The sequence below is a fragment of the Cynara cardunculus genome (genome assembly GCF_001531365.2).
Source record: "Cynara cardunculus var. scolymus isolate 2C chromosome LG 2, CcrdV1, whole genome shotgun sequence".
NCBI classification, from domain to species: domain Eukaryota; kingdom Viridiplantae; phylum Streptophyta; class Magnoliopsida; order Asterales; family Asteraceae; genus Cynara; species Cynara cardunculus.
In genome coordinates this window covers 10,810,650-10,822,990 of record NC_037529.1, presented here as the reverse complement: position 1 = coordinate 10,822,990, position 12,341 = coordinate 10,810,650, and the positions used below count along the sequence as shown (strand labels likewise).

The following is a 12,341-nucleotide window of genomic DNA, read 5'->3' as shown; positions in this document are numbered from 1 at the left end:
ATGAAAACTTGACTATTCTATTCATAAAGCTCATAATAACTATGATATGGTAAAACAACTAAATGGCCAAAAGACAAAGTATGGTAAAACAATAGGACAAGTAAGCAAGCCAAAAGACCCGCCCCTGATTCAATTTCTGACTACCCCCAAMGAGACCCCTCTACCTATCCTAGGACTATGATAACTCATTGTTGTCGGCCCTCTAACCCTCCCCTAACCCGCCCTCTACCTCTCTAACCCCCATCCACAGTAACTACACGATTTAGACTAAATGATGGTGGCATGTATTATGAAATTAGGATTAGAACCTACACTTATTTAGAACAAGATTTAGATGAAAACTTGACTATTCTATTCATAAAGCTCGTAATAACTATGATATCCAGAAACACACTTGACAATCTTAGATCCCAACATGACCAGATCTAAATATAACAAGGCATCGTTTTTGCATACCATCCCTCAATCACTTTCCATGAAATCCTCTACATTCTCACTTAAATCTTATTGATAACTGAAAGTACAAAGTGTAAAGGTAGTTCTTAATGTCTGGGTACAAGTAGCTACATAGTGAAGCTCGATTATAAACATAACCTATGAATAGCATTATCTACATAAGGAACTGGATGAATATGAGGTCAGGCCTAACAATAGGCATTTGATAGCAGTTCCAGAATGACAAATCATCATCCACAAGTTACATCCCAAAGTTTTGAGGGATAAAATTATCAAAATCACCGGCAAATGATAAGTGGTAGTATGCAATTATCGTGACAAATCATCAAGAATACATACTCCACCTAAGTGCACTTGCAGGTGGTTGTCCACACCTCCAAGCAGCAGATCAAAAACCATCATATGAGGGTGAACAAACCCTGATAAATGAAAATTGGTAGAACCCTGGACACAGTGCTGCCACAAGTCATTGTGGTCTCGCTGTTCTTGACAAATGATCTCCACAAACATGGGCTACTTAGGATCTTCAAGTCTGACTTTGAACTTGCCAATGACAACGTTTGGCAACATTTACTAGTAGTAAATGCACCAAAATGATGAAACAATAACTAAAAACTAATGAATTTACGATCCCTCCCCCCCAAAAAAAACCACCCAAAAAACAAAAAATTATGAAAGAAACACACTTTTCCATACACACACACACACGTGTTCTACTCATCCGGTTTTAGTCTTCTATAGATCTGCAAGCATTTTTCTTCAGTCCAAAGAGATGTCTCCAATAAATATTTGCTGTTTTTATGGCAGCCCACATCAGACTATTGCCAAGCTTGATAGGTCTTAACCTCTTAGCCCGATCTGTTACAGATGTCCTTGACCACCTCATTGATTTCCTTCATGCACAGGATGTGGATAAAAAAAAGCAAATCAGAAAACCACTTTTCAACATCCATGGCATTCACACGTAATTGACATGTGCAGCAGAAGGCTGAACCCTAAGGAGGCGTTTGGTTCACAGAATGGAATTTGGTGGAATTGGAATCCGTCAAAGGAATTTGACCACACGTTTGGTTGGTAGGAATTGGAATGAAAGAGAATTAGAATCTCCATCTCCTTTATTGTCTATCCGTCAAAGGAATTTGACCACACATTTGGTGGAATTAGATGCTTATAATTGCATAATTTCTGGGAGTATACATGTCGTTGGGTGTGTTTAATCCGCCATGCTATAATTTGCCAAATTTGTGGTTTTGATGATTTAACCCTTATGCATGGGTTAATTGTTTTGTGTCATCAAGTAGGAAGTTTGAGGTTCCCATCTTAAATGATAGTAAGTAGACACTAAAATTCGAATGGGAACCTGGAGGTGGAACTCAACTAGAGAATGAATGGGCACTAAGAATCGGTATTCTTAAGGTGAACTCGAAGAAGTGTGCACTAAAGATATGGTGGCCTTGAGGTGAAACTAACGGATAGACGATAAAGGTATTGAGGATTCGAGGTGACACTTGATATAGTGAGTACTAAAGTCATGAAATCTTAGGTGTAGTTCAATAACTTTGATACGTGGCCTACTTTTGTGTTCCGTCACATTCATGGAAAAAGGTCTCCCCTGTCATTGAAAGATGTATTTGCATTTTTGGAGTATTTAAATAAAAGATTATTTCAAAAGGTGTCGTGTATTTTGCATCCATGTTTCTACCTAGGAAAATCGTCATTTAAAGAGTGTTCGTGCAGTGATATTGTTTTGTGTTTAAAGTATAAACTACTTGAACTTACTAGACTTTAAGCATAACACTTTTTCTGTCAGCATGTGCATCAGATCCTTATGGGGTTTGGTACTAGCAGCACTTGTGAAGAGTTGAGTGCTAGTTAGAGGCTCGAGAAGGTTTTAGCTTTTTAGGACGTCTTCCGTACTTTGGAGATCAATACTAGTATTGGATTTTAGTAACAACCATGAGTATCCTACACCTAGTAAAATGTTTGGTTTGTAATTTTTTGATGTAAATCCTTAAATTTCCATTTTAGGTAATTCGAGTGATCCATTAAAAATGAATTTATTTTTCAATTGATGCATTATAAAAAAAATTAAATTAGTTCTTTTCCAGATTTTAGGGTGTTATACAAAGTACTTGAACACTTTATGAAATTACCCGATAGTCACTCCTTTCCTCCTAAGAGAACTAAGGCAGAACCATCTTCTTCGTTCACCTTATTAGCTTTTAGAATACCCTTTGACAACAGGATGTCAATATAGAAACAATTTTATTACGAGATCATGACAACATACACCATATTTTGACATGTCTAATATGGAAATATCAATCTACTGAATAATGTATCACAACAAATGATTGTAATTGCTTTTTTCAAAAGGGTTGAAATGGACTCAAGTGCTACCTTAAACTTGAAGTAATAGTAATAAGTGGTTATATCAGAATTATAAACAATGAAATAGCCTTAAGCTAATCTTTTTACCAAGTAATGTTAAGACTGACAACTCCATTTAGTATGCAGAGTCCGAAAGGACACACCCCATATCACAGATGTACCCTAAACTACACACCCCATATCACATATGTAGCCAAAACTACACAGCTCTACAACCTAACGTCCGATCAACTGTGCGCAGGACCACACTGCCACCATGCTTTTTCCATGTTTTGTCCTATTGCATTTATTACCATCATACTATAAATATAGGCCCAAAGGCCTTCACCTATCTAGATTTTGATCTTGGACACAAGCTAGGCTTCTTGTAACCCTCTATTTTATCTATAACCTTTCATTAATTTTGATCGTCAGAGTCGATCCTCGGGATAACTCTTGGGATAGTTCCAAAAACGCTTCTTTCTGTGTGAGTGATTCCAGGCTTCAATTCACCACCCTCCTAAGGGGAAGTTTCTATCGCAACCCTTGCCCGAGTAAGTGAAGTTCACTATCATCACCAACCAGTACTACTACACTATTAAAATAAATAATAAGATTATGGGTTTAAGAATAGGCCAAAATAGGAATCACAGTGTATGCAAACTAGATTGAGAACATGCAAGACAGGAAAACCATTGTTCAAATCTGGTGAACAGACACCCTCAATGAACACAAATTTGGTATTTGATGTAGGGTAAACTACTTTTGTAATACCTATTTATCCAGTATGGCAGTATGCAATGCAATTCACATCAGGCAGCGATTTCCCCCACACAAGGGGATTAAGACAGGATGCGGGCTCAAGTATGAGGCAAAAAAATGAAATATACAGAAATGACTCCAGAAACTGTGGATAAAATGCAAGAAAACAACTTCTGAATGTATGATACATGAATGTACACACAGAAGACAGATACTAACCAGAAGGATAACTTCCTTTTTGGTATCCTCAGGGAGAGGCGTAGGAATCCTTTCAATCTTAGGTGAGTCGCGAAGCCGCTGAAATGGAGCAACCTCAAAACCCCTAAACGCAAGGCGATTGCCGCCATGGGGATACTTCTCCTCAAGAGACATCACAATTCTCCCTTCCAGTCCAATGGGTTGCTGATGCAAAATTCTCCGCTCGATATTATTGTGGTTCGGCTGCATTGATAGTGACATAAAGGGCGAGGAGAATCCTCTGCCGCTCCTCATAGCCATCATCTCCCGCTCCATCATCAGTTCTTTCCGCACTTCTGCTTCCAGAATGCGCGTACGTGCCATCTCCTCTGCAATGATCTCCGCTCTAATCCTCTCCTTCTCACGCTCCCGTTGGATCGCCTCCCTCATCTCCGAAGGTCCTCCAAATACCCCCAGTCCTACATGGCCTCCACCACCAAAATTTCCGCTCTGAGATCCTACTGCAACTCAAAAATATCAAAAGAATCAGACCTTCGATCTCTAAAAAATCAACCTTAACATGCGAATGTCACTTACATATCCAGCATTCTTAAGGCTTAAAAATCAAACAACTCATCTCTATTCTCCAGATAAATGAAAGAAACAAAATCAGTAGTGATCACAAACCTCGAATGGCCTGTTCTCTGAAGTAAGTACAGGTCGACGAAGAAGGCTGCTTAAGAGAAAATGGATTTTGCTGGCCTTGCGCATCTGCATCCATAGGTCGAAGCGTGAAGTTGATTGCTCCAAGAGGGAAAGGTTAGGGTTTCATAGAGCGCCAAGTGATAGCAATGGGTATAGTGATGATCCAGACATATGATGGCTTGGATATACTCTTGTTGACTTAAGGCAGAGGCAGACCATCAACCCTCCACACGCGCCTTTTCAGCGACTGCAACATACGAATTCGATACTTTAAACTTGTTAAAAAAAGAAAATTTCCAAATGCCTTGAGTGATTAAGTTTGAACAATTTTTGAATGAATAAATTTATTATTTTTTCATTTTATTAATAAATCAGTGTAGAAGTAGAAAAGTGCAACAAATTAATAAAATAAAATTACATCTGTATTTACTTTCATTTATTTTTTAAGTTTAAATGATAATCACATATGTTTGTTATCATCATCTCATTGTCATTTGAATATAAAAACATTTATTAACTTCTGTTTCCCATTTTTCCATTGAATCTAAGAAATAAATAATTGATAATGAACATGGTATTTAATTATTTTTTATAGTTTATTGTACTTTGTTACTGATATAGAGAGAGAGAGATTGTTTCAAATACAACCCGTCGTATTTGTACAACCAATGCAACCCAATAAATTGAGATATTTATGAAAATAATGAGAGCTCATTTATTATGATTTGAATATTTATGCAAGATAAATATGATTCATTAATTATGATCAATACTTTATATTATAAAACAATCAAAACTTCTATGAGATCATATATTAATCAAATGAAATAGACGGTTGAGATTAGATTGTATTGGTTGCACAAATGTCAATGGTTGTATAATAACCAACCTATATATATATATATATATATATATATATATATATATATATATACATATACATATATTACTTTCGTTTGATAAGTGTTAGGAATTGGTTCAAAAAAATGTTCAGAGACTTAGGGGCCGTTTACCTAAATGCTTTATCGGTAAGCCGCTTACCATTAAAAGTCAATACTCTAATTTATTTTACTGTGTAAGATTGTAATATATAAAAATGGTATCATATATAACAATTTACCCGATAAGCGCTTACCCGAGTAAGAATCGTGATCTTCACTTACCGAGTAACACTCTTTATCTTATCGTTGCTTTTACCGGGTAAGATTCTTGATCATTGTCATGTTCATCCGGTAAGAAATATTATCCAGTAAGCACTTACCGAGTAAGCGTTTAGTAAACGGCTCCTTAATCACTTAAAATATTAAAGTTCATTGGGTAAGCACTTTACTAAGTCACATTACCTTACGAGATGAATATGGTAAGAACCAAGAATCTTACCCAGTAAGAAGGAGATAAAAACCGAGAGTCTTACCCGGTAAGTGAGGGAAACGACTCTTACCATGGTAAACACTTACTGTTGCATACGATGTCGTTTTGGTGAACTAAAATTCTACCTAGTATGTAAGTGATAGTGTTAAATTTTACCTAGTATTTAAAATTTAGTCGATCAAAAAGACTATTTACATTAATTTCCCATATAACTATTTGGTCTTGTGAGTTGCACTCAAAAGAGAATACCTTGCTTTCTTTCGTTGAAATTGAGAGCTATAAATAATTGGATACTTAGTGGAGTGAAAAAGGGATAATATCCATATTCAATCTATAACTTTATGTCATCTTTACAGATATAATTCTTCTTATTTAAGCTACAGGCTACTTTTTAATTAACATATTCCAAAACTTCATGTTGAGCTCTTAAAACCGAAAAATGTCCCAAATCTCGTTTTGAACTAAAATCAGGCCAAAAGGCCTCTTGACTATTTTAGCATAGCCAATGTAAATCTCATAAGCCAAAAAGACATATTTTCCCACTTTTAACAATCATATGGCACCTACAGCATAAATAGGTCCATAACTAACACGTCATTGAAGTATAATAGCCAAAAGGCCTAAAACCATAAGGATGTATTTACAAAATGTCCACCAAGCCAAGAGAGGTGTTTCTCAATTATTTACACACTTTTGACGAAAAAGGGCTAATATGCCATCACCAAAAGTTTACAAGTTGGGTAGAATCCCCATAATCAAATTGACAAACACTTGGACTTGAACAATAACACCAAATAAGTCATTTTTAACTCAAAATACATTTCTTAACAGTTAAAATAGTTAAAGTAATACTTTGTCTCACATCATCCGAATACCCAATAAACCCCCCTTTCATAACCCAATTATGCTCAAGACGTATATATTCATTCGTTAAATTCATCAAATATGAACCAAGCTAATAAAAATGTGTTCAAACCTCAAAATAAAGATTTTTTGACATGTATATAGTTTTGCAAAACAATTATAACAAATCTTGTTAGATTTATGCTAAATCTAGGTTTTACCCCAAAACTGGAATTTTCTTTGATGAAAACTTGAGATCTTGAAAAAAGACTCCCAATCTAAGATGTGAAGCTTCAAGAATACTTTAATTTACTTCTAAATCTAATAAATGCAGCACAAGAAATAAATTAGAGGTTGTAGGTGCAAATAGACCAAAAACCCTAGGTTAAAAGATGAAAATTTAGATCTTGCCTTATACCCTTTGGAATCTCAAATCACCAAGTTAAGACTTCCAAAAGCCTTAAAACCGGACCTAGCAGAACAATGAGGTTCAAGGTAGAGGCGAGAGGTAGAGGAGAAGAGGTGAGGACGAGTGATGAGAACGAGAGTGAGGAATGGCATCTGGATAACCTGCGTAAGACCTCAACCATGTTGGGCGGCTTATGAGGCAGTATAGGGCAACAGACTAAGTCGCCCGAACCTCTCACCTAGCATACACACACGTCGCAAGACGATTTCTCCTCCACGCCTTAACAACCAGGTTGACTCGCTTCAGGCGGCCTAAGGGTCCCCCGTGGGTAGCCTCAGCTTAAGGCTTCAAAATCTTAATATGTTCTACTTGCTCGACCCAAACAGAAACATGGGCGACTTTCCTCGTGGCTTTAGCCACGTAGGAAGTCGTGGGGAGCTATTTCCTCCTTTTTCCTCCATATTTTGATTCTCAAACCACTCTTAACATACTAAGGCCTCAGAATTAACATTAAAACACCAATTATTCACAATTTCATACAAAATTCTACGATTACTCAAACAATTATGAATTCGAACGAAATTATAAAAATACGGGTGTTACATCAGCAGGTGGTTCAAATTGGTRGTGGTTGACAACGGTCGACAGTAGGTTAGATCAGTGGTGGTCGACGGTGGTCGACAGTAGGTTAGATCGGTGGTGGTTGACAACGGTCGACAGTAGGTTAGATCAGTGGTGGTCGACGGTGGTCGACAGTGGTTCAGATTGATGGTGGTCGACAATGGTCAACGGTTGATAGGTGTTAATTATTAACCCTATTTACATCACTTTGCACTGTTTAATTTTACTTCCCCAGTTGAGTCTTTTTAATCTCTTCTTTTATGTTTCTATATTTATGGAGTTTTATATATATATATATATATATATATATATATGATGTATAATATGCTTAATTGGCCAAAAATTTCACTTATGACAAAATATTTTGAAATTCTACAGGACTTTAAAAAAACAGTGCAGCATGATGCTGTAAAATTGTGCAGTGGGTTTGGAGCTACTTTTTGGGTTGGATTTTGAGACCCATTTTTTTAAATTTGGGCTTCTTCTCTTGGGCTTTGTGGACCACACTTGGGTCCTAAGCTTCCTAAGGGGCTGTGTATAGAAGGCTTAGACTCATTCGGAATTTGGAAATGATATCATTTTTTTTATTAACCTGGATATCCAGCCCGCTATGCGAGCCGACTAATTCCAGGACAACCACCTGCTTTGCAGATAGTCTGAAGTCACCGCATTTGAACCTCCGTGGCCACAAGGAGATTTTTTTCCTCATTGGATAAACCTAGGACCTCCTGGTACTTTTGACCTATGAAGTCAAACTCAAACCAATCAGGCACCACCCTTATGGTTAAAGGATATCATTTTTAGTCACATAATTTGTAACTTAAACAAAAACACTTTCTCCTTTCTCTCTCTAGTTTTATGTACTTTAATTTCAACTTTTAGCTTTTGTTCTTCAACTAATATTTATGATATTATTTGTGTTGGTAAGTTCTGCTTCATTTCTTTAATTGCCATTTATCGTTAACTTTAATCTTGGTTTTACTTTTAGAGAACACCTTACAAACGTGACATTATGTTGGATTAAAAATCCATTATGATCGGTCAGTTACCATCTCAAAAGCCAAAACACTTATTTTTAAAAGTAAATCATGCAAATATTTATGAATTATAATGAAACTTTACGTGCAAATTTTCATTCTAGTCTTTTCTTTATTTATTTTAATTTACCGTTTTACATTTACATTTCTTGCATTTACTTTATCACACTTTAATTCACGCAATTTACTTTACGTCATTTAAATTTCCATGCAATTTAATTTTAGTTTTTATTTTAGAAATCCGTAACTTGCGCAACAAGTTTCATTCTTTACATCATTTACTTTATTTGTTTTCATCCATTAGTTTGTAAAGACTTCGATGCAGACTTTGACGAGGATCAAATGGCTGTTCATGTGCCTTTTATCTGGGAAGGCTCAATCAGAGGCATGTTTATTTATGTTTTATAATATGAATCTTTTGTCTCCAACTACTGGAAAGACATATAAAAACTGGTGCTATTGCAGCTACACCTCCCGCTTTGTCAGGCCTTTTATCTGCGGAGGCTCAATCAGAGGCATGTTTACTTATGTTTTATAATATGAATCTTTTGTCTCCAACTACTGGAGATCTCATTTCCGCACTAACTCAAGATATGCTTAGTGGACTCTATGTCTTAATGAGTGGAAATTGTCGGAGTATTTGTGTAAATAGGTATAATCCATGTAATCGTAGAAACTATCAAAATGAAGATTACAACCGTAAGTAGACATAAAAAAAACCCTTCTTCTGTAGTACTTATGATGTAATTGGAGCTTACTGGCAAAAACGAATCAATTTAGGTAGTTCCCTGGCCCAGCTGGGCCATCCTAAATTTGAGCCAGAGACCTCGTCTGTGAAGTAAATCATTGCACCTACGATCCAACCAATTGGGAGAATTACTTTCAGAGGCTCCTTTAAAGTTGAATTACAGTAGGGATTAAAGGAGGTTAAAGATCGTAAGGAAGATGAGAGCATAAGTCATTTGATGGATAAAAATAGGTTAAATATGCGACTGCATTGTATGGGCACGTACGATTTTTTTTGAAGATTCTACGATAAATTTCTATTACGGGTTTACAAGGAATTTTTTACAGACATTTTGACGTTTACATTTATTATTTTAAGATTTTATAATGAATTGTTATAGATGCTTATAATGTGAATCATGTTATACATTAAGGTCAGTAGTACGAGACTCTCAATAAGATAAATACAATTTTACAAAACTGAAGTACAATGACAGTCTGAACTCCATACGTACAATTTTTTTAAAACCTTGCATAATGTTGCAAAGCACGAGTACACATTCAGAGATCTTTTACCAAACGCTTATCAAGTAAATGCCTACTTTATCATATGAATGTGGCAAAATCGAGAATCTCACTTGGTAAAAGGTGACACGGGGACCGAGAGTATTACCTAATAAGTAAGTAAGAAGAGTCTTACTCAATAAGCACTTAATGGATACAAATACTTACCAATAATCAATATTGTCGGCCGAAAAACTTACCCAGTAAAATAGAAGGTTGACTCTTCCTGATAAACATGTAAATCCGCACCTAAAAAAATTATAAGCTTTGACCGGCGATTTTTATCCACAAAACTCTCCAAATAAATTTATTGACTTATTTCGGTGTGACACCGGTAATAAACACTTTTGAGTGTTTGGATAAATAACTTATACAGATGTCAAACCGGTAATAAAGATTTTTTAAGAAGTTAAACAATTTTGACTTATAATAAGTTGATAAGTTGTTTTGTATAAAAGTATTAAAGAGGTGTTTGTGATTGCTTATAAAAGCTGCTTTTTAACTTATTTCAGTTTGGTACCGGTGATAAGCTGTTTTCTGGTGTTTGGATAAGGAAAAAAACTGCTTATACCGGTGCCAAACCGGTAATAAGCTATTTTCTGGTGTTTGGATAAGAAAAAAAACTACTTATACCGGTGCCAAAGTAGTAATAAGGGGGTGTTTGGGATTGCTTATCGGAACTGCTTTTTAACTTATTTCAGTCTGGCACCAAAGATAAGTTATTTTAAAGTGTTTGGGTAAAAAAAAAAACTGCTTATACCAGTGTCAAACCAATAATAAATAGTTTTTGATAAATTAATCCTTACTGACTTATGAAAAACAACTTATATAATTATATAACCCTCTTTTAATTTATCCAAACATCATATACCTCTCATCATCATCATTCCTTCCTCCTCACATAAAACTTTCATCGATATCCTTTGCCCTTCATCGTCCTCCATCGATTCCTCCAAAGATCGATACCTTAACGATTCCTCCAAACAAATCGATACCCTAATCCTGCTACAAACAGATTGATAATCTCACGATTCCTCCAAACAGATCGATATCCTAACCCTGCTACAAACAGATCGATACCCTAACGATTCCTCCAAACAGATCGATACCCTAACCCCTGCTACACAACAAATACGATTTCTGCAAGTTTTGAGGTTAGTGATTCACAATTTCTGCAAGTTTTGTTTTTTGTTTCAATATATGTATGTATTGTATGTACAAATCCACTCATCCCTGCTTATACAACACACACATAGAGACATGCTAACCTAAACAACGAATATCTAGAATTCACATACCATAAGAAGCATATGCATCTCTGTCTTGTACAAATCCACTCACCCTTGCTGTTTGGAATGATGTGATTGCCCTAGCTCACTGAAAACAACCGGTCATCACCACCGTCGTCTGAAACTTGCTTCCCACCGTACTAACTGGCTCACCCACGGGCGGAGCTACCAGGGTGTGCCCACCCTGGAAAAAGGCCATTAAATGCACTTTAACACCTCGTCCCTCACCACTCGTGACTCGACAACAACCGGTGACCTGCTTCCGGCGGGACCGCCCTTATCTGGTTTCCTCTAACTCCAATCGGAGATCTGCCAAGTTAGGGCACATTTTGTCGGCCTCTTCTCCAATTTTCTGGTTGTATCCAGGTATCTAACACTAATAGGCGATAACCTTATCTATCTATCACCAGCCTGACTCACATTTGTCTTGGAGTTTTTCTCAAACATGACTGAAATCGTATGTCATTCTCTGTCTTGTATTGCATATGCCAGGTTAAATAAAGTAACCTACATCACTCCTGAGGGTTTGGAGAACTGAAGACCCCTTCTGTCAGCTATGGCAACCCAGCTTGTCAAAAGACTAACTTCCAACCCGCTTCGTTCACTCCTTTACCTACGCCTCAAGACAACCTCCTCCCAGTATGTAGCTTCTAGGGTTAGAGATGCTACCTTTGAAAAGCTAATGGACAAGTACAAAAACCTCCTAAAAGTTGTCTCCATTCAAGACCTTATCCTTGCAAACCACAGCAACAACCCGCCCTCCGTCTCGGTCGATTTCCTGAACCGGCTCTCTCAAAAGCTCCACCTCAACCGCGGTGCCACTGCGTTCTTGCGCAAGTACCCCTACATATTTGAAATCTTCTATGACCCCTCCCTCTCTCAACCCTTCTGTAAGCTCACCCCAGCCGCCATGCAACTATCATGTGAAGAATMTGTTGCTATTCTCGACACTCGCACACTAGTCATTGACCGTTTGATTCGGCTTCTTTCCATGTCATTATCCAAGACGTT

The 12,341-nt window shown here is 36.7% G+C and overlaps 1 protein-coding gene across 2 annotated transcripts in view; it reads right to left on the bottom strand.

The window, feature by feature from the left end:
- The window catches only part of LOC112507868, a 7,621-nt gene extending 3,025 nt beyond the window's left edge, over positions 1 to 4,596 (bottom strand). The window contains exons 1-2 of one of the 2 annotated variants that reach the window (XM_025112603.1): positions 4,453 to 4,596; positions 3,808 to 4,286 (exon numbers count right to left, since the gene is read on the bottom strand). In XM_025112603.1, the coding sequence (XP_024968371.1) occupies positions 3,808 to 4,286; positions 4,453 to 4,546 (573 nt within the window). In that variant the 5' untranslated portion in view covers positions 4,547 to 4,596. The remainder of the gene's footprint in view (positions 1 to 3,807; positions 4,287 to 4,452) is intronic. The other variant, XM_025112604.1, reaches the window with a different exon arrangement.
- Positions 4,597 to 12,341: the final 7,745 nt, after the last annotated feature.